The following is a 23,739-nucleotide window of genomic DNA, read 5'->3' as shown; positions in this document are numbered from 1 at the left end:
GTTTGCTGCAGGGCTTATGGATGCTGCAGGGGAAGCAGCTCTGAAGTGAGTGGATCTTGGAGCTGGGGGTTTGAATTCACTGTGCTGCTCCAAATGGATGCATGGAGTATGGGGAAGGTCTCAGTGTTAGGCTGCAGATCTGATGGCAAAGAACTTGGATACAAAGCTCTGAATGGATGGAACCAAGAGAAACAACCCCACAGCAGCTCCAGCAATGGGTATTAAAGCATTCCTGGATGGAAACGATGGCACTAAGGAAAGGCAAAGTGCCACCCATGCATTGGATCTCAATGCATGTGATGCTGAGCTGGGTCACCTTGCCTGCATCCTCCTATTTGGTGCCATTTGCGGCTCAGCCTCAGGTTTAATTTCACAGCCAGCTCAGCCTCTGTGCTGGTGAAGCTGATGTGATGCGTGTGTGTGTGTGCAGGGACTTCTATTTTAATGCTGTTCCTGGCAAGAGAGAAATCCTATAAGGATAGAAGGATGCTTTCTCCATCCAGGATTGGGAACAGCAGTGGGATGGGATTGGGATGGGATGGGATGGATGATGGATGGGATGGATGATGGATGGGATGTGATGGAATGGGATGGAGATGGGATGGAGATGGAGATGGGGATTGGGATGGGATGGATGATGGATGATGGGATGGGATGGATGGGATGGGATGGAGATGGGATATGGGATGGGATGGAGATGGGATGGAGATGGGGATGTGATGGATGGGATGGGATATGGGATGGATTGGATATGGGATGGGATGGGATGGAGATGGGATATGGGATGGAGATGGGATATGGGATGGGATGGGATATGGGATGGATGGGATGGGATGGATGAGGGATGGGATGGGATGGGATGGGATGGGATGGGATGGGATGGGATGGGATGGGATGGGATGGGATGGGATGGGATGGGATGGGATGGGATGGATGGGACCAGAGCCCCCTCCCCACTGTCTGCATGGAGGGGATATGAGGGACCCCTGACTGGGATAAGGAAGGTGTGGAGCATTGCAGCTCACCTTGGTTGTGCTTCAGCTCTTTGGGTTGGGTTAACTCAGCCACAAAGCATCGGTTGGGGCTTATTTCCAATGGGAGCTCAGTCCTTTCCCATCTCAATCCTTCCCCATGCTGGTCCTGCTGTGTGTCAGCCCCACTTCTGTCCCTCCAACCCCTGTCTGTGTGGTCTGAGGGTCTCTGCTGCCCCATTGCCAGGCTGGGGACCCCCCAACCACATCTATATATATAACCACATCTATATATATAACCATATCTATATATACCCATATCATTCCTCACCCTCTGCTTGAAGGAGGTCGGGGTCCTGCAGGGCTCTGGGGTTGGGGGAAAGCATCGCTCTGCGTGCCCCCCCCCCACAGCCCCCAATGAGCCATAGGAGGGTTCTGTGCCGTATCCTGATGGGGGGCAGAGCTTCAAACCGATCCAGGCGGAGTAAAATCCGATCCGAAAAGCGATGGAAATTCAGCCCTGAGGACGATGTGACTCAGATCTGCCTGGCTGTGCTTCCATCTGCCCGCGGCCGTGGTGGGGAGCGAGTGGGAGAAGCTGCCAGAGCGGTTCTAAACGCCTTGAAACCCCTTTTATTCCTCATCAAAACCCCCCCCAAAAAACAACACGAGGGGCCGGGACCCTCAGCTCACACCCCACACATCCAACACCCCCCTAAAGCATCTCCAGCATTGAAGCTCAGGGGGGGGCTCCCATCACCCTATGAAGCGCTGCATCCCTTCGGCTCTGCTTTAACCAAATAGAGGCCCCCCCCCCCAACACCGGTACCCCCCCCCCCCGCTATAGCACAGCCCTCCCCATCGCCTCCCTTCTCAGCCTGTCGCAATGGACTCTCCCAGCTCTGGGTGCGTGTGGCTGAGGCTGCAGCGCTGACGCCGGGCTGGTACCCGAGGGTTGATCTGCTGCTGGATCCCTACGAGCATCCTTCATCCCTACGAGCATCATTCATCCCTACGAGCATCCTTCATCCTCAGAGCATCCTTCATCCCTACGAGCATCCTTCATCCTCAGAGCATCCTTCATCCCTACGAGCATCCTTCATCCTCCTCAAAGCATCCAACATTGGAGCAGACCACGCACTGACACAGGTAAGGATGCCACTATAAAGCATCCCCCCCCCCCCCCTATTTCCTCCCTTCCCATCCTCATCTCCCATCTGCTTTTAATTAGCATCCTCGGGGTTTGCTGGCTGACGGATGGGGAGTTTTACCTTCTCCTTCTCATCTCTGTGGCCATTTTGTCCTGAAAATCCTTTGCTTCTCCCTCTCATTGCCTTTCTCTGTGTGGTTGGAAGCCCCTCGTTAGCTCTGTGCACTGCAGGGATCGTATTATGGGGATGGATAAGGAACCTGGGGGGGTTTGGGGGGGGTGGGGGGTGACCTTGGGCACTGGGGAGGGCCAAGTCTTCCCTATGTCGCCATGTTCATGGTGCTCTAAGGAAAGGAAGGGGGGGGACCCTAATATAGGAACCCCCCGGGGGTTTGGGGCCGCATCAATCGGGTGCTCAGAGGGAATAAAGGGGCCCAGAGCCCCCATAACCTTGTATAGGGTCGGGGTTGATATCACATATGGGGTTGGCTGAGCCTTTGTGCAGCCAGGAGAGCATTTAGGGGGACCCCCATTTCCATTCCCCATCTTGCCAACCTGCAATCTGTGCCATTTCAGCCTTGTTGGGAAAGCAGGACCCTCATCCTAAAGGGATCCACCATCATTATTTGGGTGGCCCTGGCTTTAACCTTGCCATCCCCCCACTATATCTGCTTGTCCCCCCCTCCTCTTTGCTGCCCCCCACTCCCTTTTTGCTGGCTCCCTATTGCCAAAATGCGTCACAGCCCCGTGGAATCAGCCCCGCACCAGATGACCTTGGTGCTGGCCAAGGCCGCACACCGGCTCCTTCCAACCCCTTTGGGATCCCACCCGAGTTGGGCAGGGGGTCCATGAGGGTTTAATGCCCTGGGATGGAAGGTTGGGAGGGGGGGGGGAGGAGGAAGGAAGGTGGGTTTTGGGGTGGGGGGGGGATGAGGGGGGGTGTTGTGCCGCAGCGCCAGCACTGCACTGTCCCTGGGTGTCTGCGCAGAGCCAGCCGACAGCCCTGGATGTATAGGATGTATAGGATATATAGGATATATAGGGTATATAGATATATAGGATATATAGGGTATGTAGGATGTATAGGATATATAGGGTGTATATAGGATATATGGGGTATATAGGGTATATAGGATATATAGGGTATATAGGATATATAGGGTGTATATAGGATATATGGGATATATAGGGTATATAGGGTATATGGGATATATAGGGTATATGGGATATATAGGGTATATAGGATATATAGGGTATATAGGATATATAGGATATATAGGATATATAGGATATATAGGGTATATAGGGTATATAGGATATATAGAATATATGGGATGTATAGGATATATGGGTATATAGGATATATAGGGTATATAGGATATATAGAATATATGGGGTATATAGGATATATAGGGTATATAGGATATATAGGGTATATAGGATATGTAGGATGTATAGGGTATATAGGATGTATAGGGTATATAGGATGTATAGGGTATATAGGATGTATAGGGTATATAGGATATATAGGATATATAGGGTATATAGGATATATAGAGTATATAGGATATATAGGGTATACAGGATATACAGGATATACAGGGTATACAGGGTATATAGGGTATATAGGGTATATAGGGTATATAGGATATATAGGGTATATAGGATACATAGGATGTATAGGATGTATAGGATATATGGGATATATAGGATATATAGGATATAAGGCCAAATTTAGCTCTATGTTGAAGCCCCAGCCCTGCTGTTATAAAGGGGGGGGGGGGTCGGGGGGAGACACGCTGTGACGGCTGCGTCCCTCCCTGCGGCACAACTCGGAGTCTGCCAGGAGTAAAAATAGCCCTTTATTTCAATGGGGGGGGGATGGAGGAAGGAGGGGGGGGGTTCATGCTGGGTCAGCATTGCTCAGCCCCGCTGGGGGCTGGGGGTCTGTCATAGGTTGTGTTGGGTTCTGCAGGGGGCAATGCTGGGTGCTGCCCATGGGGATGGGGGATTGGGTGGCCCCATATGGGGGATTGGGTGGCCCCATATGGGGGATTGGGTGGCCCCAAATGGGGGATTGGGTGGCCCCAAATGGGGGATTGGGTGGCCCCATATGGGGGATTGGGTGGCCCCAAATGGGGGATTGGGTGGCCCCTAATGGGGGATTGGGTGGCCCCATATGGGGGATTGAGTGGCCCCATATGGGGGATTGGGTGGCTCCATATGGGGGATTGGGTGGCCCTAATGGGGGATTGGGTGGCCCTAATGGGGGATTGGGTGGCCCCATATGGGGGTCCTTGGGGTGTATCCGGACCCCCTCCTTCTGGAAGCCTCCCTGGGGGGTCATATATGGTCTCTGTGCCCACTCAGCACCCACAGGCACCTCTGGGCAGTTGGGTTGGAGCTGAATGAGCCTAGAGACCCCCCTGAGTGCCCCCAACCCAAAGCTCAATTCACTCCCTGCCTATGAATGGCCACCAATGCAGAGCTATGTGCTACCCCAGGACCCCCCCCATGTCCCCCGGGACCCTCCCGACCCCGACCCATAGGTCCCTGCCCCCCTGGGGGCTGCTTTGTGCCCTGCTGGGATCACCCCCCCCCCCATCCCCATCAATGGGGTCCAGCTCTGCGACCCCCCCCCCCAACCCAGCCCGCAGGTGGTGGGAATAGTGGGCGGGCTCCTGAGTGGCCACGCCCCCTCTCTCGAAGCTCATTGGCTGAACGGCGGGGCCGTGCCCCTCCAGCCCCATTGATGCAGGTGGGGGTGGCCACGCCCCCCGGAGCTGATTGGTTCGTGGCTCAGCATCGTTTTCCCAGCCCCATTGAGAGGGCGGTGGGGTCTTATTTTATCAATGGGCTGGGCAGCCCATTGGGGGGCTGCGGTGGGAACAGGGGCGTCCCTGCAACCTGGGGACCTTGGTTTGTCGGTGGGGGGCTGTGGGTCCGTGTTGGGGGTCTCCCATCCCCATGAGACTCTGGGGGCACCAATAGGGCTGGAGATGTGACCCCCCCAGAGTGGGGGTGGTTGCCCCCTGTGATAACTCCTTTGAATGGAGGCAATGGGGGGCTGAGCCCCGTGCTGGACTGTAGGGGTATGGGGGGATATGTGGGGTATGGGGGGGCACGTAGGGTATGGGGGGATGTGTGGGGTATGGGGGGACATGTAGGGTATGTGGGGATGTGTGGGGTATGGGGAGATGGGGTATAGGGGGACGTGTGGGGTATAGGGGGACATGTGGGGTATAGGGGGACACATAGGGTATGTGGGGATGTGTGGGGTATGGAGGACACATGGGGTATGGGGGGACATGAGGGGCATGTTGGCTATAGGGGGACATATAGGGTATAGGGTGACATGTGGGGTATAGGGGGTCATATAGGGTATGGAGAGACATGTGGGGTATGGAGGATACATGAGGTATAGGGCAATACATGAGGTATAGGGGGACACGTAGGGTATGGGGGGCCATGTGGGGTATGGGGGGACATGAGGGGCATGTTGGCTATAGGGGGACATATAGGGTATGGAGAGATGTGGGGTATGGAGGATACATGAGGTATAGGGCGATACATGAGGTATAGGGGGACATGTGGGGTATGGGGGGATATGTGGGGTATGGGGGGACATGTGGGGTATGGGGGGACACGAGGACCCCCCCTTAACACAGTCCCTATTATGTCTGTGCCCCCAGCTGTGTGCCAGGCGGATGGGTAGCGCTGCTGCCCGACCCCCCGCATCCAACCGCAGCCCCCAACTGTGAGGGCTGGGATCCAACACCGAGACCCCCCACCCCAAATCCCTCCTCCAACCCAAATACACCTGAAGGTCCCACCCCAACATCACCATGGACGAGAGCTTCCGAGACAGGACGGCTTTCATCCGCGGTGCCAAAGATATCGCCAAGGAGGTGAAGAAACACGCGGCCAAGAAGGTGAGCAAAGGGATGGAGAGGATGCAGGATGAATACACCAAGAGATCCTACAGCCGCTTCGAGGAGGAGGAGGATGATGAAGATTACGCACCTCAGGATGGATATTACCGAGGTGGAGAAGGGGCTGCTGAAGAGGAGGGGGCTTCGAGCGACGCCACCGAAGGGCACGATGAGGAGGATGAGATTTACGAGGGGGAATATCAAGGGATCCCACGGCAGGACTCGATGAAGGGGGGAGAGAGGCTGGTTGGGGACGTGACCCCCGGGGCCTTCGATGACAGCGAGGGGCAGAGGAGGAAGGATAAGGAGGAGCTGGCGCAGCAATACGAGCTGATCCTGCAGGAGTGCGGCCATGGCAGGTTCCAATGGAGCCTGTATTTTGTGCTGGGGTTGGCGTTGATGGCTGATGGAGTGGAAGTGTTTGTGGTGGGATTCGTGCTGCCCAGCGCCGAGAAGGATATGTGCCTGTCTGACTCCAATAAGGGAATGTTGGGTGAGTGCGGAGGGGGAGTGGGGTATGGGGGGGAGAGGGGGAAAGGGGGTGGGATATAGGGGATGTGAGTGGGGAGAGGGGTGGGGTGGGGTATGGGGGAGAGGGGTTAGGGTTGGTCTATAGGGGATGTGGGGAGGGGGGGGTGGGTTATGGGGGATGTGAGTGGGGAGAGGGGTGGAGTGGTCTATAGGGGATGTGGGGGTTGTGAGTGGGAAGAGGGAGTGGGGTGGGGTATGGGGGGGAGAGGGGGTGGGTTATAGGGGATGTGGGGAGAGGGGATGGGGGGGGTTATAGGGGATATGGGGGTTGTGAGTGGGAAGAGGGGTGGGGTGGGTTATGGGGGGGAGAGGGGGAAAGGGGGTGGGATATAGGGGATGTGAGTGGGGAGAGGGGATGGGGTATGGGGGTTGTGAGTGGGGAGAGGGGGTGGGTTGGGGTATGGGGGGGAGAGGGGGTGGTCTATAGGGGATGTGGGGAGAGGGGATGGGGTATGGGGGTTGTGAGTGGGGAGAAGGGGTGGGTTATAGGGGATGTGAGTGGGGGGAGTGGGGTGGGGTATGGGGGAGAGGGGTTAGGGTTGGTCTATAGGGGATGTGGGGAGGGGGGGGTGGGTTATGGGGGTTGTGAGTGGGGAGAGGGGTGGGTTATGGGGGTGGAGAGGGGGTGGGGTGGTCTATAGGGGATGTGGGGAGAGGGGATGGGGTATGGGGGTTGTGAGTGGGGAGAGAGGTGGGGTGGGTTATGGGGGGGAGAGGGGGTGGGTTATGAGGGATGTGGGGGTTGTGAGTGGGGAGGGGGGGGTATGGGGGATGTGGGGGGTATGGAGGGACAGGGGGGATATTGGGGGGGGAGGAGCTACAGTGTAGAGGATGTGGGAAGGTGGAGTATGGAGGGATATGGGGGATATGGGCTGATGTGGGATGGGGAGACATGGGCAAGTGGGGTATGGGGGGACATGGGGTATGGGGAGATATGTGGGGTATGGGGGTCCCCCATGGGGGGATATGTGGGGTATGAGGGGATACGTGGGATATGGGGAGACACATGGGGTATGGGGGGTATCAACACCAATATGATACTGGGGGACCCCTCATTGCCCCCCCATCTTACATGGCACCACCAATGTGGTCTGGGGGACCCCTCCATCCCCCCATAGCATCACTGATATGGTCTGGGGGACCCCTCAGCCCCCCATCAACACCAATATAGTATTGGGGGACCCCTCCCCCCCATAGCATCACCAATGTGGTACTGGGGGACCCCTCAGCCCCCCATCAACATCTATATGGCACTAGGGGTCCCCTCAGCCCCCCACCCCCCATAGCAACACCAACATAGTACAGGGGGACCCCCCCAACCCCATAGCATCACTGATGTGGTACTGGGGGACCCCTCAGCCCCCCATCAACACCAATATGGTACTGGGGGACCCCCCCAACCCCATAGCATCACTGATGTGGTACAGGGGGACCCCCCCAACCCCATAGCATCATTGATGTGATACTGGGGGGCCCCTCAGCTCCCCATCAACACCAATATGGCACTGGGGGACCCCTCAACCCCCCACCCCCCATAGCATCACTGATGTGATACTGGGGGACCCCTCAGCCCCCCATCAACACCAATGTGGTCTGGGGGACCCCTCCCCCCCATAGCATCACCAATGTGGCACTAGGGGTCCCCTCAGCCCCCCACCTCCCATAGCAACACCAACATAGTACAGGGGGACCCCCCCAACCCCATAGCATCACTGATGTGGTACTGGGAGACCCCCCCAACCCCATAGCATCACTGATGTGGTACAGGGGGACCCCCCCAACCCCATAGCATCACTGATGTGGTACAGGGGGACCCCTCCAACCCCATAGCATCACTGATGTGGTCTGGGAGACCCCTCAGCCCCCCATCAACACCAATATGGCACTGGGGGACCCCCCCAACCCCATAGCATCATTGATGTGGTACTGGGGGACCCCTCAACCCCCCATCAACATCTATGTCGTACTTGGGGACCCCTCATTCCCCCTCATCCCCCATAGCAACACCAGTATGGTACAGGGGGACCCCCCCCAACCCCATAGCATCACTGATGTGATACTGGGGGACCCCTCAGCCCCCCACCCCCCATAGCATCATTGATGTGGTACAGGGGGACCCCCCCAACCCCATAGCATCATTGATGTGGTACAGGGGGACCCCCCCAACCCCATAGCATCATTGATGTGGTACAGGGGGACCCCCCCAACCCCATAGCATCATTGATGTGATACTGGGGGACCCCTCAGTCCCCCATCAACACCAATATGGCACTGGGGGACCCCTCAACCCCCCACCCCCCATAGCATCACTGATGTGGTACTGGGGGACCCCTCAACCCCCCATCAACATCTATATTGTACTTGGGGACCCCTCATTCCCCCTCATCCCCCATAGCAACACCAGTATGGTACAGGGGGACCCCCCCCAACCCCATAGCATCACTGATGTGATACTGGGGGACCCCTCATTGCCCCCACCCCCCATAGCATCACCAATATGGAACTGGGGGACCCCTTATTCCCCCCCCCCATCCCCCATAGCAACACCAGTATGGTACAGGGGGACCCCCCCAACCCCATAGCATCACTGATGTGGTACAGGGGGACCCCCCCCCAACCCCATAGCATCATTGATGTGATACTGGGGGACCCCTCAGCCCCCATAGCATCAACACCAATATGGCACTGGGGGACCCCTCAACCCCCCACCCCCCATAGCATCACTGATGTGGTACTGGGGGACCCCTCAGCCCCCCATCAACACCAATGTGGTCTGGGGGACCCCTCCCCCCCATAGCATCACTGATGTGATACTGGGGGTCCCTCAGCCCCCCATCAACACCAATATGGCACTGGGGGACCCCTCAGCCCCCCACCCCCCATACCACCACCAATACAGCCCCTCCCACCCCCCATATCATCCTCTCCACGTGTCCCTGGTACCCAGGGGCTGACCCTGCTGTGTCCCCCTCCCCTTATTTAGGGCTCATCGTTTACCTGGGCATGATGGTGGGCGCGTTCCTGTGGGGCGGGCTGGCCGACCGCCTGGGCCGAAGGCAGTGCCTCCTCATCTCCCTGTCCGTCAACAGCGTCTTCGCCTTCTTCTCCTCCTTCGTGCAGGGTTACGGCACCTTCCTCTTCTGCAGGCTGCTCTCAGGCATGGGGTAAGGACACCCCATAGGGTGACCCATAAGACCCCCCACCCTATATCCTGCCCCACTATATCCCACCCCACTGATCCCTTTCTCTTTGTGCCCCCCCTCCCCAGCATTGGGGGCTCCATCCCCATTGTTTTCTCCTACTTCTCGGAGTTCCTGGCGCAGGAGAAACGTGGGGAGCATCTGAGCTGGCTCTGCATGTTCTGGATGATCGGGGGCATCTACGCCTCCGCCATGGCCTGGGCCATCATCCCACACTACGGTAATAAGGGGGTGGGGGTGAGATGAGCTGTGTGGGGTCTCAGAACCCATAGCCGTGTGGGTACTGAGTTCTATGGGGTCTCAGACCCCATAGCCATGTGGGCACTGAGTTCTATGGGGTCTCAGACCCCATAGCCATGTGGGCAATGAGTTCTATAGGGTCTCAGCCCCATAAGCACTTGTGCACTGAGCTCTGTGGGGTCTCAGACCCCATAGCCATGTGGGTACTGAGTTCTATAGGGCCTCAGACCCCATAGCCATGTGGGCACTGAGTTCTATAGGGTCTCAGCCCCATAGCCATGTGGGCAATGAGTTCTATAGGGCCTCAGACCCCATAGCCATGTGGGCACTGAGTTCTATGGGGTCTCAGACCCCATAGCCATGTGGGTACTGAGTTCTATAGGGTCTCAGACCCCATAGCCATGTGGGCACTGAGTTCTATAGGGTCTCAGACCCCATAGCTACGTGGGCACTGAGTTCTATAGGGCCTCATCCCCATAAGCACTTGTGCACTGAGCTCTGTGGGGTCTCAGCCACCATAGCCGTGTGGGCACTGAGTTCTATAGGGTCTCAGCCCTATAAGCGTGTATGCACTGATCTCTGTGGGGTCTCAGACCCCATAGCCATGTGGGCAATGAGTTCTATAGGGTCTCAGCCCCAGCACTGAGCTCTGTGGGCTCTCAGCCCTATAACCACACATGCACTGAGTTCTATAGGCTCTCAGCCCCATAACCACGTATGCACTGAGTTCTATAGGCTCTCAGCCCCATAACCACATATGCCCTGAGTTCTATAGGCTCTCAGCCCCATAACCACATATGCACCGAGTTCTATAGGGTCTCAGCCCCTATAACCACATATGCACTGAGTTCTATAGGCTCTCAGCCCCATAACCATATATGCACTGAGTTCTATAGGGTCTCAGCCCCTTCCATCCCCCCTCCCCACAGGCTGGAGCTTCCAGATGGGCTCAGCTTATCAGTTCCACAGCTGGAGGGTCTTTGTCCTGGTGTGCGCCTTCCCCTCTGTCTTTGCCATCGGGGCTCTGACCACGATGCCCGAGAGCCCCCGCTTCTACCTGGAGGTCAGCAGGGCTGGGGGGGGGGCATGGATACATCCTAATAGGGGCTGGGGGCTTTGGGGTGGGGGGGAGACCCCCTAAATGGGGGCTGGGAATGGAGCGGAGACCCACAAGTGGATGCTGAGAGTGGAAAAGGGAGCCCAAAATGATGGAGTGGGGGTAAGGACCCCAGGGTGGGTAATGGGATCGGGGTTGGGACCCCCAGGAGGGTAATGGGATTGGGGTCCCAACCCCATGTGGGTGCTGGGATTGGGGCTGGGACCCCATGTGGATAATGGGATTGGGGTAAAGACCCCCAGGGGGCTGCTAGGGATGGAGCAGGGACCCCCATAAAGGGGCTGGCTTTGGGATAGGGGCACCCACACGGACATGGGGATGGGGCAGGGACCCCATGGGGGTGCTGGGGTTGGGGGGTGGTGGTGGTCCCAGGGTGACCCCAGGCTCTGCCCTATAGAATGGTAAACATGATGAGGCCTGGATGGTGCTGAAGCAGGTCCACGACACCAACATGAGGGCAAAGGGGCACCCCGAGAGGGTCTTCTCGGTAAGGGCCAGCCCCCCACCCATATTAATACCCCCATCCCAATGCCACCAGTCCCATATTAATACCCCCATCCCAGTGCCACCAGTCCCATATTAATACCCCCATCCCAATGCCACCAGTCCCATATTAATACCCCTATCCCAGTGCCACCATTCCCCCCCCTCCCAGTGCCCTAAGCCCCAACCATATCCCCCCCCCTGCCAACTCCCACCCCAGGGAGCAGCGTGGCCCTATGGGGTTGGCATCAAGTGGGGAAACTGAGGCAGGGGGCACCCTATAGGTCACCCACATCAAGACCATCAAGAGGGAGGACGAGCTGATCGAGATCCAGGCGGACACGGGAGCGTGGCATCGCCGCTGGTGGGTGCGCTGCCTCAGCCTCTCACAGCAGGTAGGTATGGGGCCAGGTCCTGCCCATGTATGGGGCCAGGTCCTGTCCATTTATGGGGCCAGGTCCTGTCCAGGTATGGGGCCAGGTCCTGTCCAGGTATGGGGTCAGGTCCTGTCCATTTATGGGGCCAGGTCCTGTCCAGGTATGGGGCCAGGTCCTGTCCAGGTATGGGGCCAGGTCCTGTCCAGGTATGGGGTCAGGTCCTGTCCATGTATGGGGTCAGGTCCTGTCCATGTATGGGGCCAGATCCTGTCCAGGTATGGGGTCGGATCCTGCCCAGCTATGGGGCCAGGTCCTGCCTTTGTATGGGGCCAGATCCTGTCCATTTATGGGGCCAGATCCTGCCCCACAGCCGTGGGTCCCTGTGGGGTCTCCTGTTGTCCCAGCTCTCATCCCTCCCTGTAGGTTTGGAGTAATTTCCAGCAGTGCTTTGCTCCCGAGTATCGCCGCATCACGCTGATGATGATGGCTGTGTGGTTCACCATGAGCTTCAGGTGGGGGCTGGCAATGGGGCTGGGGGCAATGGGGTGGGTGCAGGAGAGATAGAATGGGGCTGGGGGCATTGGGTTGGATACAGGAGAGATGGGGATGGGGCTGGGATCTACCAGTATGGGGATGGGTGACAACATTATGATGCCAATGGGGTTGGGATGGGGCTGGTGGCAATGGGTTGGGGTTGATAGCACTGATATGGGATTGGTGGCATTAGGATGGGGCTGATAGCACTGGGATGGGGCTGGTGGTGCCAGTATGGGGTTGGGTGACACCATTATGATGCCAGTGGGGTTGGGATGGGGCTGGTGGCATTGGGATGGGGCTGATGATAGCACTGGGATGGGACTGGTGGCAATGGGATGGGGTTGATAGCACTGATATGGGATTGGTGGCACTGATATGGGATTGGTGGCATTAGGATGAGGCTGATGGCACTGGGATGGGACTGGTGGCAATGGGATGGGGCTGGTGGTGCCAGTATGGGGTTGGGTGACAACATTATGATGCCAGTGGGGTTGGGATGGGATTGGTGGCACTGGGATGGGGCTGGTGGCACTGGGATGGGGTTGATAGCACTGATATGGGATTGGTGGCATTAGGATGGGGCTGATAGCACTGGGATGGGGCTGGTGGTGCCAGTATGGGGTTGGGTGACAACATTATGATGCCAATGGGGTTGGGATGAAGCTGGTGGCACTGGGATGGGGTTGATAGCACTGATATGGGATTGGTGGCATTAGGATGAGGCTGATAGCACTGGGATGGGGCTGATAGCAGCAATAGGGCTGATAGCAATGGTATGGGGCTGGTGGCAATGGGATGGGGCTGATAGCACTGATATGGGATTGGTGGCAATGGGATGGAGCTGGTGTCAATGGGATGGGGCTGATAGCAACAATGGGGCTGATAGCACTGGGATGGGGCTGGTGTCAGTGGGGCACAGCTGGGTGCCCGGCTCTGGGCTCAGCTCCTCTCACCCCACAGTTACTACGGACTGACCGTGTGGTTCCCAGACATGATCAAACACCTTCAGAACATCGAATACGCGTCTCGTACCAAACTCTTCACCCGCGAGAAGGTCCGACACTTCACCTTCAACTTCACCCTGGAGAATCAGATCCACCAGGGAGGGGAGTACTTCAATGACAAGTGGGTGCTGGGGGATGTGGGGTGGGGATGGGGGGGAAATAGGGGCACTGAGATGGGGCTGGGGGCGTTGGGATTAGACTGTGGGGACATTGGGATGGGGTTGGGGGTATTGGGATGGGGCTGGGGGCGTTGGGATGGGGCTAAGGGTGATGGGATGGGGCTGGGGGTGTTGGGATGGGGCTGGGGGTGTTGAGATGGGGTTGAGGGTGTTGGGATGGGACTGGGGGCATTGGGATGGGGCTGGGGGAGTTAGAATGGGCTTGGGGGCTCTGGGATGGGGCTGGGGGCGTTGGGATGGGGCTGAGGGTGTTGAGATGGGATTGGGGGCATTGGGATGAGTCTGGGAGAGTTGGGATGGGGCTGGAGGTATTGGAATGGGACTGAGGATATTGGAATGGGGTTGGGGGCATTGGGATGGGGCTGTGGGGGCATTGGGATGGGGCTGGGGGCTTAGGGTTGGGGTTGAGGGTGTTGGGATGGGCTTGGGGGCTCTGGGATGGGGTTGGGGGTGTTGGAATGGGGTTGGGGCATTGGGATGGGGCCTCTGGGATAGGGGCATTGGATTGGGGGCGTTGGGACAGGATTGGGGGCATTGGGATGGGGCTGGGAGTGTTGGGATGGGGTTGGGGCATTGGGATGGAGTTGGGGGCATTGGAATAGGACTGGGGGCATTGGGGTGGGGCTGTGGGGGCATTGGGATGGGGCTGAGGGAGTTGGAATAGGACTGGGGGCATTGGGATGGGGCTGAAAGTGTTGGAATGGGGTTGGGGCATTGGGATGGAGTTGGGGGCATTGGGATGGGGCTGGGGGCATTGGGATGGGGCTGGGGGAGTTAGAATGGGCTTGGGGGCTCTGGGATGGGGCTGGGGGCATTGGGATGGGGCTGAGGGTGTTGAGATGGGATTGGGGGCATTGGGATGAGGCTGGGGGTGTTGGGATGGGGCTGGGAGTGTTGGAATGGGGCTGGGGGTGTTGGAATGGGACTGAGGGTATTGGAATGGGGTTGGGGGCATTGGGATGGTGCTGGGGGTGTCGGGATGGGGCTGAAGGTGTTGGAATGGGGTTGGGGGCTCTGGGATGGGGTTGGGGGCATTGGGATGGTGCTGGGGGTGTTGGGATGGGGCTGTGGGGACATTGGGATGGGGCTGAGGGCACTGGGTTTGTGGGTTCTGGGATGGGGTTGATGGTACCGATATGGGGTGGGTGGCACTGGGTCGGGGCTGGGAGCACTGGGATGGAAACAAAAGCAATGGGGTGATACTGGGGGTGCTGGGATGGGGTTGATGGTACCGGTATGGGGTGGGGGCATTGGGATGGGGCTGGGGGTGTCGGGATGGGGCTGAGGGTGTTGGAATGGGGTTTAGGGCTCTGGGATGGGGCTGGGGGTGTTGATTTGGGGTTGGGGGTGTTGGAATGGGCTGTGGGGGCATTGGGATGGTGCTGGGGGCATTGGGATGGGGATGAGGGCATTGGGATAGGGTTGGGGGCATTGGGATGGTGCTGGGGGTGTTGGGATGGGGCTGAGGGCACCGGGTTTGTGGGTTCTGGGATGGGGTTGATGGTACCGATATGGGGTGGGGGCATTGGGATGGGGCTGGCAGTACCCACATGGAGCTCCCCCCCCCCCTCCAGGTTCATTGGGTTGAAGATGAAGTCGGTGACGTTCGAGGACTCGCTGTTTGAGGATTGTTACTTCGAGGACATCACGTCCAGCAACACCTTCTTCAAGAACTGCACCTTCATCTCCACCATCTTCTACAACACAGGTTTGGGGTCAGGAGGGATGTAGGTGCAAGGTTTGGGGTTTTAGGAGCAAGGTTTGGGGTTTTAGGAGCAAGGTTTGGGGTTTTAGTGCAAGGTTTGGGTCCCAGGTACAAAGGACTGGGTGTAGGGTGCAAGGTTTGGGGTTTTAGTGCAAGGTTTGGGGTTTAGATGCAAGGTTTGGGGTTTTAGGTGCAAAGTTTGGGGTTGTAGGTGCAAAGTTTGGGGTTTTAGGTGCAAGATTTGGGATTGTAAGTGCAAGGTTTGGGGGTTTAGTGCAAGGTTTGGGGTTATAGGTGCAAGGTTTGGGGTTGTAAGTGCAAGGTTTGGGGTTCTTAGTGCAAGGTTTGGGGTTTTACGAGCAAGGTTTGGGGTTTTAGGTGCAAGGTTTGGGGTTGTAGATGGAAGGTTTGGGTTCTAGGTGCAAGGTTTGGGGTTATAGGTGCAATTGGTGCAAGGTTTGGGGTTCTTAGTGCAAGGTTTGGGGGTTTAGATGCAAGATTTAGGGTTTCAGGTGCAAGATTTGGGGTTTAGATGCAAGGTTTGGGGTTTTAGGTGCAAAGTTTGGGGTTTCAAATGCAAGGTTTGGGTTCTAGGTGCAAGGTTTTGGGGTTCTTAGTGCAAGGTTTGGGGGTTTACATGCAAGATTTGGGGTTTCAGGTTCAAGCTTTGGGGTTGTAGCTGCAAAGTGAAGCAAGGTGGAAGAATAGGGGGGATAAACCCCAACCCCCCCCCCATCCACCCCCTGTTCCCCCCCCAGACCTCTTCGAGTACAAGTTCATCAACAGCCGCGTGTTGAACAGCACCTTCCTGCACAACAAGGAGGGCTGCCAGCTGGATTTCAGCGACGACAACAACGCCTACATGATTTACTTCGTCAGTTTCCTGGGTACCCTGGCTGTGCTGCCTGGGAACATCGTCTCAGCGCTGCTCATGGACAAGATCGGCCGCCTCCGGATGCTGGGTGGGCATTGCTGCATCAGCAGCCCCCTCCTCTGCATCAGAATCCCCCTCTGCTGCAGCCATTTCCCCCCTTTCCTCCCCCATTTCCCCTCTTCTGCCCCATTCCCCCCCTCTCCTCTCCCAGCCTCCCCCTCTGGTGCCTCTATTTCCCCCTTTCCTCCCCTATTTCCCCCTTTTCTACCCTATTTCCCCCTCTCCTGCCTCAGCATCCCCCTCTCCCGCAGCCATTTCCCCCCTTTCCTCCCCCATTTCCCCTCTTCTGCCCCATCTCCCCCCATCTCCCATCCCAGCATCCCTTCTAGTGCCTCAGTTTCCCCCTTTCCTCCCCTATTTCCCCCCTTTCCTCCCCCATTTTCCCCCTCTTCTTCTTCATTTCCCCCCCCCAACCATCCCAGTGTCCCCCTATGGTGCCTTCATTTCCCCCTTTCCTCCCCCATTTCCCCCTTTTCTGCCCCATTTCCCCCCGTCTCCCATCCCAATGTCCCCCATATCCCCCCTCCTCCCCCATATCTCCTCCCCCATTATCCCCTCTTCTCCCCATCTCCCCTCCCCATATCCCCTCATATCCCCCATATCCCCTCTTATCCCCCATATCCCCCATATCCCCCATATCCCCCATATCCCCCATATCCCCCCTCCTCCCCTATATCCCCCATATCCCCCATATCTCCTCCCCCATATCCCCTCATATCCCCCATCTCCCCTCTCCTCCCCCATATCCCCCATATCCCCTCCCCTCCCCCTTATCTCCTCCCCCATCTCCCCCCTCCTCCCCATGTCCCCTCATATCCCCTATATCCCCTCTATTCCCCCATTATCCCCCTTTTCTCCCCCATATCCCCCCTCCTCCCTCATATCCCCCATATCCCCCATATCCCCCATATCCCCCATATCCCCCCATATCCCCCCATATCCCCCATATCCCCCATATCCCCCATATCCCCCCATATCCCCCATATCCCCCATATCCCCTATATCCCCCATATCCCCCATACCCCCCATCTCCCCCCTCCTCCCTCACCCCCCCCCGCTGCTCTGTCCCCCCTGCAGCCGGTTCCAGCGTCATGTCGTGCGTGAGCTGCTTCTTCCTCTCCTTTGGGAACAGCGAGTCAGCCATGATCGCGCTGCTCTGCCTCTTCGGGGGGGTCAGCATCGCATCCTGGAACGCCCTGGATGTGCTCACAGTGGAGCTGTACCCATCTGATAAGAGGTGAGTGGGGTGGGGTGGGTGGCATGGGATGGGATGGGGGCAGGGGGGAGGGTTGGGGTTATAGGTGCAAGATTTGGGGTTTCAGATGCAGGGTTTGGGGTCTTGGTGCAAGGTTTGGGACCCAAGTGCAAAGGACTGGGTGTAGGGTGCAAGGTTTGGGTTCTTAGTGCAAGGGTTGGGGTTGTAGGTGCAAGGTTTGGGACCCAAGTGCAAGGGACTGGGTGTAGGGTGCAAGGTTTGGGGTCTTAGGTGCAAGGTTTGGGGTTCCAGGTGCAACATGTGGGGTCTTGGTGCAAGGTTTGGGGTTTTAGATGCAAGGTTTGGGGTTCTTGATGTAAGGTTTGGGGTTATAGGTGCAAGGTTTGGGGTCTTAGGTGCAAGGTTTGAGTCCCAGATGCAAAGGACTGGGTGTAGGGTGCAAGGTTTGGGGTCCCAGATGCAAGGTTTGGGTTCTTGGTGCAAGGTTTGGGGTTGTAGGTTCAAGGTTTGGGGTTTTAGTTGCAGGGTTTGGGGTCTTAGGTGCAAGGTTTGGGGTTCCAGGTGCAACATGTGGGGTCTTAGGTGCAAGATTTGGGGTCTTGGTGCAAGGTTTGGGGTTTTAGATGCAAGGTTTGGGGTTCTTGATGTAAGGTTTGGGGTTATAGGTGCAAGGTTTGGGTCCCAGGTGCAAAGGACTGGGTGTAGGGTGCAAGGTTTGGGGTCTTAGGTGCAATTAGATGCAAGGTTTGGGGTTTTATGTGCAAGGTTTGGGGTTTTAGATGCAAGATTTGGGGCTTTAGGTGCAAGGTTTGGGGGTGTAGGGTGTGAGGTTTGGGGTCCCAGATGCAAGGTTTGGGGTTCCAGGTGCAACATGTGGGGTCTTAGGTGCAAGATTTGGGGTCTTAGGTGCAAGGTTTGGGTCCCAGGTGCAAAGGACTGGGTGTAGGGTGTGAGGTTTGGGTTCTTAGTGCAAGGTTTGGGGTCTTGGTGCAAGGTTTGGGGTTATAGGTGCCAGGTTTGGGGTCCCAGGTGCAAAGGACTGGGTGTAGGGTGCAAGGTTTAGGCTTTTAGGTGCAAGGTTTGGGGTTCTTGGTGCAATTAGATGCAAGGTTTGGGGTTGTAGGTGCAAGGTTTGGGGTTGTAGGTGCAAGGTTTGGGGTCCCAGATGCAGGATTTGGGGTTTTAAATGCAAGGTTTGGGGTTTTAGATGCAAGATTTGGGGTTTCAGGTGCAAGATTTGGGGTCTTGGTGCAAGGTTTGGGGTTATAGGTGCAAGGTTTGGGTCCCAGGTGCAAAGAACTTGGTGTAGGGTGCAAGGTTTTGGGGTCTTAGGTGCAATTAGATGCAAGGTTTGGGGTTATAGGTGCAAGATTTGGGGTCTTGGTGCAAGGTTTGGGGTTGTAGATGCAGGATTTGGGGTTTTAAATGCAAGGTTTGGGGTTTTAGATGCAAGGTTTGAGGTTATAGGTGCAGGGTTTGGGGTTCTTGGTGCAATGGATTGGGTGTAGGGTGCAAGATTTGGGGTTTTAGATGCAACATTTGAGGTTATAGGTGCCAGGTTTGGGGTCTTAGGTGCAAGGTTTGGGGTTCTTGGTGCAATTAGATGCAAGGTTTGGGGTTGTAGGTGCAAAGTTTTGGGCTTTAGATGCAAGGTTTGGGGTTTCAAGTGCAAGATTTGGGGTTTCAAGTGCAAGATTTGGGGTTTCAAGTGCAAGATTTGGGGTTTCAGGTGCAAGGTTTGGGTTCTTGGTGGCCCAGTGCCACCCTTTCTAACCCCCCCACCCTTATCTCCACCCCCCCCCTCCCCTTATCTCCACCCCCTCCCCTCTTATCTCCCCCCCTCCCCCCTTACCTCCACCCCCACCCCTCTTATCTCCCCCCCCTCCCCCTTTATCTCCATCTCCCCCCCCCTATCTCCCCCCTTTGTAGGACAACAGCCTTTGGGTTCCTGAACGCCCTTTGTAAGCTGGCGGCCGTGTTGGGTATCAGCATCTTCACCTCGTTCGTGGGCATCACCAAAGCTGTTCCCATCCTATTGGCATCCGCTGCCCTGGCTCTGGGCAGTTCCTTGGCCCTAAAACTGCCCGAAACCCGCGGGCAAGTCCTTCAGTGACCCCATATACCCCCAAAACCACCCCAAAAATACCCTAAAAGCCCCTTTTTTGTCCTCGTTAGACACTGTGAAACGTCTTCTCGGAAGCATTTGGTTTTCTTTTATTCTTTACGTTCATTTGCACAGTCCCATCCCTGGACCTCAAATCGAAGCCCCCTCCCATATTCCTTACCTACCCCCCCCCCTTTTGCCCCCCCCCCCATTTTATCTCCTCTGTGCATCGCTGCTCGCTGGGGGGAGCAGGGGGGTCCCCAAGTGGGATGGGATGGGGGGGGGGGGGAGGAAGAGGAGGAGGAGGAGGAAGGCTCAGCCCTCACAATATGGGGCTCTGTGCCTCAGTTTCCCCATCTATGGGGCTGGGGGGGGGGGGCACAGAATAGAATGGGGGGGGGTCCTTGCACCCCCCCCACCCCCAGGTGCACAGCCCCCAAGGGGTGCATTGAAGGGCATGGAAAATGGGGGGGGGCACACAGTGGGGTGTTGGGGGGGGCAGGGGGTGAATGTAGCCCCCAGACCCCCATTCCTTTCACTGCTTTGGGGGGGGGGGGCTGTGAATGGGGCTGCCCCCCCTCCCCATAGCAACAGAGAGATGAGGGTGGGGGGATACAATGTGGTCCCCCCCCTTCCCAACAGTTCCTTTCTTTTTTCCTATTCTGCTTTTCCTTCTGCTGCAGAGGGGTCGGGGGGGGGGGGGCACCTGAACCCCAACCCCCCCACCCCATATCAAGTGACCCCCCCCATATCAAGTGACCCCCCCCCCATATCAAGTGACCCCCCCCATATCAAGTGACCCCCCCCCATATTGTGACCCCCCCCCCCATATCAAGTGACCCCCCCCCCAAACCCTCAAAACCAGCATTGGTTTGCAAAGCACAAATACAGCGCTGGGACAACCCCCCCCCCCCTTATTTCCTCCACCCCCCCCCCCAATAGACCCCATACTCCCCCCTATAACCCACCATGGGGGGGGGGGTCCCAGCGCTGTGCCCCCCCCCCATTTTAAACCCCCCCCCCATAGGGAGGCTCAGTCCCAGCGCAGGACGGGAGCTGAGCTCTATGCAACTTTGCAGCCCCCTCCCCATATAAAAAGCGAGCAGCCCCCCCCCAATCCCCGTCCGTCTGTCTGTCCCCCCCCCCCCCCATTTTAGCCCCCCCCCCCATTTACGCCTCGGTGTCGCTGGTCCGTGAGGAGCGCGTCCGTAGTTCTGTCCGTGCGCCGTCGTGCCGTGCTGTAGTTTGTAGATGTTTGTAAAGAAATTCAAACTGACACAACACACAAATAAAAGGGAAAAATAAAACAGCCCCGGGTCCATGAGAACCCAAATCTGACCCATAGACATTGATCTGCCCCATAGACATCGATCTGCCCCATAGACATCCATCTGACCCCATAGACATTGATATGCCCCATAGACATCCATCTGCCCCATAGACATCCATCTGCCCCCATATATCAGCCCATATCTGCCCCATAGCCATCTATCTGCCCCATAGCCTTCAATCTGCCCCATATCCATCTATCTGCCCCCATATCCATCCATCTGCCCCCATATATTAGTCCATATCTGCCCCCATATCCATCTATCTGCCCCCATATATCAGCCCATATCTACCCCCATATCCATCTATCTGCCCCATATCCATCTATCTGCCCCCATATCCATCCATCTGCCCCCATATATTAGTCCATATCTGCCCCCATATCCATCTATCTGCCCCCATATATCAGCCCTTATCTACCCCCATATCCATCTATCTGCCCCCATATATCAGACCAAATCCACCCCATATACATTCTGCCCCTATATCCATCTATCTGCCCCCATATATCAGCCCATACCCGCCCCCATATCCACCCGCCCCACCCATCACCCCACATCTGCCCACCCCCCCCACATCACGATGCATCAGCCACCAATGAGCCAGCATTTATTGCAATGACACGGCATCTATCGCGACAGTGCAGCTCCTACTGCAACGCTGCAGCTCCTATTGCAACAGTGCAGCTCCTACTGCAACGCTGCAGCTCCTATTGCAATAGAGCAGCTCCTATTGCAATGCTGCAGCTCCTATCGCAATAGAGCAGCTCCTATTGCAATGCTGCAGCTCCTATCGCAATAGAGCAGCTCCTATCGCAACAGTGCAGCTCTATTGCAATGCTGCAGCTTCTATTGCAACAGAGCAGCTCATATTGCAATGCTGCAGCTCCTGTTGCGACAGAGCAGCTCCTATCACAATGCTGCAGCTCCTATTGCAACGCTGCAGCTCCTATTGCAACAGAGCAGCTCTTATTGCAACAGTGCAGCTCCTATTGCAATAGGAGCAGTTCCTATTGCGACAGAGCAGCTCCTATCACAATGCTGCAGCTCCTATTGCAATAGAGCAGCTCCTATCACAATGCTGCAGCTCCTATTGCAATGCTGCAGCTCATGTCAGATGCTGCAGCTCCTATCACAATGCTGCAGCTCCTATTGCGACGCCTCCACATCCCCTGCGCCTCCCTCTTCTCCCTCTTGGACCCCCCCATACAGGGGGGTGGTCGCGGCACTTGTGGGTCCATCTCCCACTGTTGGGGGTTCGGGCGACGATGGTGAGAGCGTGGAGAGACCCCCGGAGCTCGGCGTCCAACACGGAGTGAATCAGCCGGTGCCTCTGGATGGGGCTGAGACCCTCGAAGCTCCCACTGACCACCAAGAGGCCAAAGTGGGTCTCGGAACCGGGGGGGCGGCCGTGGAGGGGGAGTGGTCTTCTAAATGGAGGTGGGTGGGCTGCAGGGCCGCGGTCAGCTTGGAGAGGATGGAGCGGGCAATGGGCCCGAGGGGAGGGAGGGGGGCGGCATCGGGGCTGGGGGGGGAAAATGGGGAGGGGGTTAGTGGGGGGGGGCACTTTAAAGGTGGGGGGTACCACCCCATAACGCCCCATCCACCACCCCATAACCATCCAACCCCATAACCCCTCCTCCATCACCCCATAACCCCCCATACATCACCCCATAATCCCCCCATACAACACCCCATAACCCCCCATACACCACCTCATAAGCCCCCCTCTATCACTCCATAATCCCCACCCCCACCCCATAACCCCGCTCCATCACCCCATAACCCTCCCATACACCACCCCATAACTCTCCCCTTCTACCACCACATAATCCCCCCCCTCCCCATATAGGACCCCCCCCTTATATAGGACCCGCTCCCCCCATATAAGACCACCTCCCCCATATAGGACCCCCCACACATATAGGACCCCCACCCCATATAGGATCCCCTCCCATATAGAAGCCCCCCCCCCCTCATATAGGACCCCTCACCCCATATAGGACCCCACACACACCCCATACAGGACCACCCCCCTCATATAGGACCCCCTCCCCCCCATATAGGACCCCCCCCTTATATAGGACCCCCCCCACCCCATATAAGACCCCCACCTCATATAGGACCCCCCCCCCATATAGGACCCGCTCCCCCCCATATAGGACCCCCCCCCCCCTCATATAGGACCCTCCCCCATATAAGACCCCCCACTCAAATAAGACCCCCCCCCATATAGGAACCCCCCCCCCATACAGGACCACCCCCCCATATAAGACCCCCTACTCAAATAAGACCCCCCCCATATAGGACCCCCTCCCCCCCATATAAGACCCTCCCCCCATATAGGACCCCCCACCATATAGGACCACCCCCCATATAAGACCCCCCCACACCCCATACAAGACCCCCCCCCATATAGGACCACCCCCTCCCATATAGGACCCCCCCCATATAGGACACCCCCACCCCATATAGGACCCCCTACCCCCCATATAAGACCCCCCCCCCCCATATAGGACCCCCCCCCCCATAGGACCCACCGCTGCAGCGTTGACCTCCAGCCCCGCCGCCCTCCGCTGCAGTCCGCTGCGCCGCAAGGCACGATGGGAAATGGAGTCCCCCCGCCCACTTCCTCTCCGTCACGTGGCGCAGGCGGAACTACAACTCCCAGCACCCCCCGCGGCACCGGAATCCATCATGGCCCCCATTCCCAAGCCACGCCACTTCCCAT

At 57.2% G+C, this 23,739-nt stretch overlaps 2 protein-coding genes across 2 annotated transcripts; one reads left to right on the top strand and one right to left on the bottom strand.

Moving 5' to 3' along the window:
* The first annotated feature begins 1,643 nt into the window (after nucleotides 1–1,643).
* Nucleotides 1,644–20,987, top strand: SV2A (synaptic vesicle glycoprotein 2A). Its single transcript, XM_085533691.1, has 13 exons — nucleotides 1,644–2,120; nucleotides 5,814–6,546; nucleotides 9,568–9,748; nucleotides 9,853–10,004; nucleotides 10,954–11,087; nucleotides 11,539–11,628; nucleotides 11,909–12,019; nucleotides 12,425–12,513; nucleotides 13,499–13,663; nucleotides 15,296–15,429; nucleotides 16,185–16,388; nucleotides 17,438–17,597; nucleotides 19,506–20,987. The coding sequence occupies exons 2-13, from the start codon at nucleotides 5,967–5,969 to the stop codon at nucleotides 19,687–19,689; spliced, it is 2,184 nt and encodes a 727-aa protein (XP_085389817.1). The 5' UTR covers nucleotides 1,644–2,120; nucleotides 5,814–5,966; the 3' UTR covers nucleotides 19,690–20,987.
* Nucleotides 20,988–21,933: 946 nt separating this feature from the next.
* Nucleotides 21,934–23,703, bottom strand: BOLA1 (bolA family member 1; the record flags this gene model as incomplete). The annotated part of the gene is given in 4 exon segments (XM_085533750.1): nucleotides 21,934–22,266; nucleotides 22,269–22,424; nucleotides 22,427–22,529; nucleotides 23,545–23,703. Coding segments are annotated over 4 exon segments (603 nt in total), but the record flags the coding sequence as incomplete, so codon positions are not given.
* Nucleotides 23,704–23,739: the final 36 nt, after the last annotated feature.

This window comes from Coturnix japonica, unplaced genomic scaffold (assembly GCF_054131305.1).
Source record: "Coturnix japonica strain WE unplaced genomic scaffold, WE-NBRP24 Scf062, whole genome shotgun sequence".
NCBI lineage: Eukaryota > Metazoa > Chordata > Aves > Galliformes > Phasianidae > Coturnix > Coturnix japonica.
Note: the sequence above shows the minus strand (reverse complement) of the source record. Positions and strands in the feature narration are given on the sequence as shown.

Coding starts and splice junctions, on each gene's coding strand:
- SV2A (XM_085533691.1), top strand. CDS start 5,967: ATGGACGAGAGCTTCCGAGACAGGACGGCTTTCATCCGCGGTGCCAAA. Junction 11,629..11,908: donor ACCCCGAGAGGGTCTTCTCG/GTAAGGGCCAGC, acceptor GGCACCCTATAG/GTCACCCACATCAAGACCAT. Junction 16,389..17,437: donor CGGCCGCCTCCGGATGCTGG/GTGGGCATTGCT, acceptor TCCCCCCTGCAG/CCGGTTCCAGCGTCATGTCG.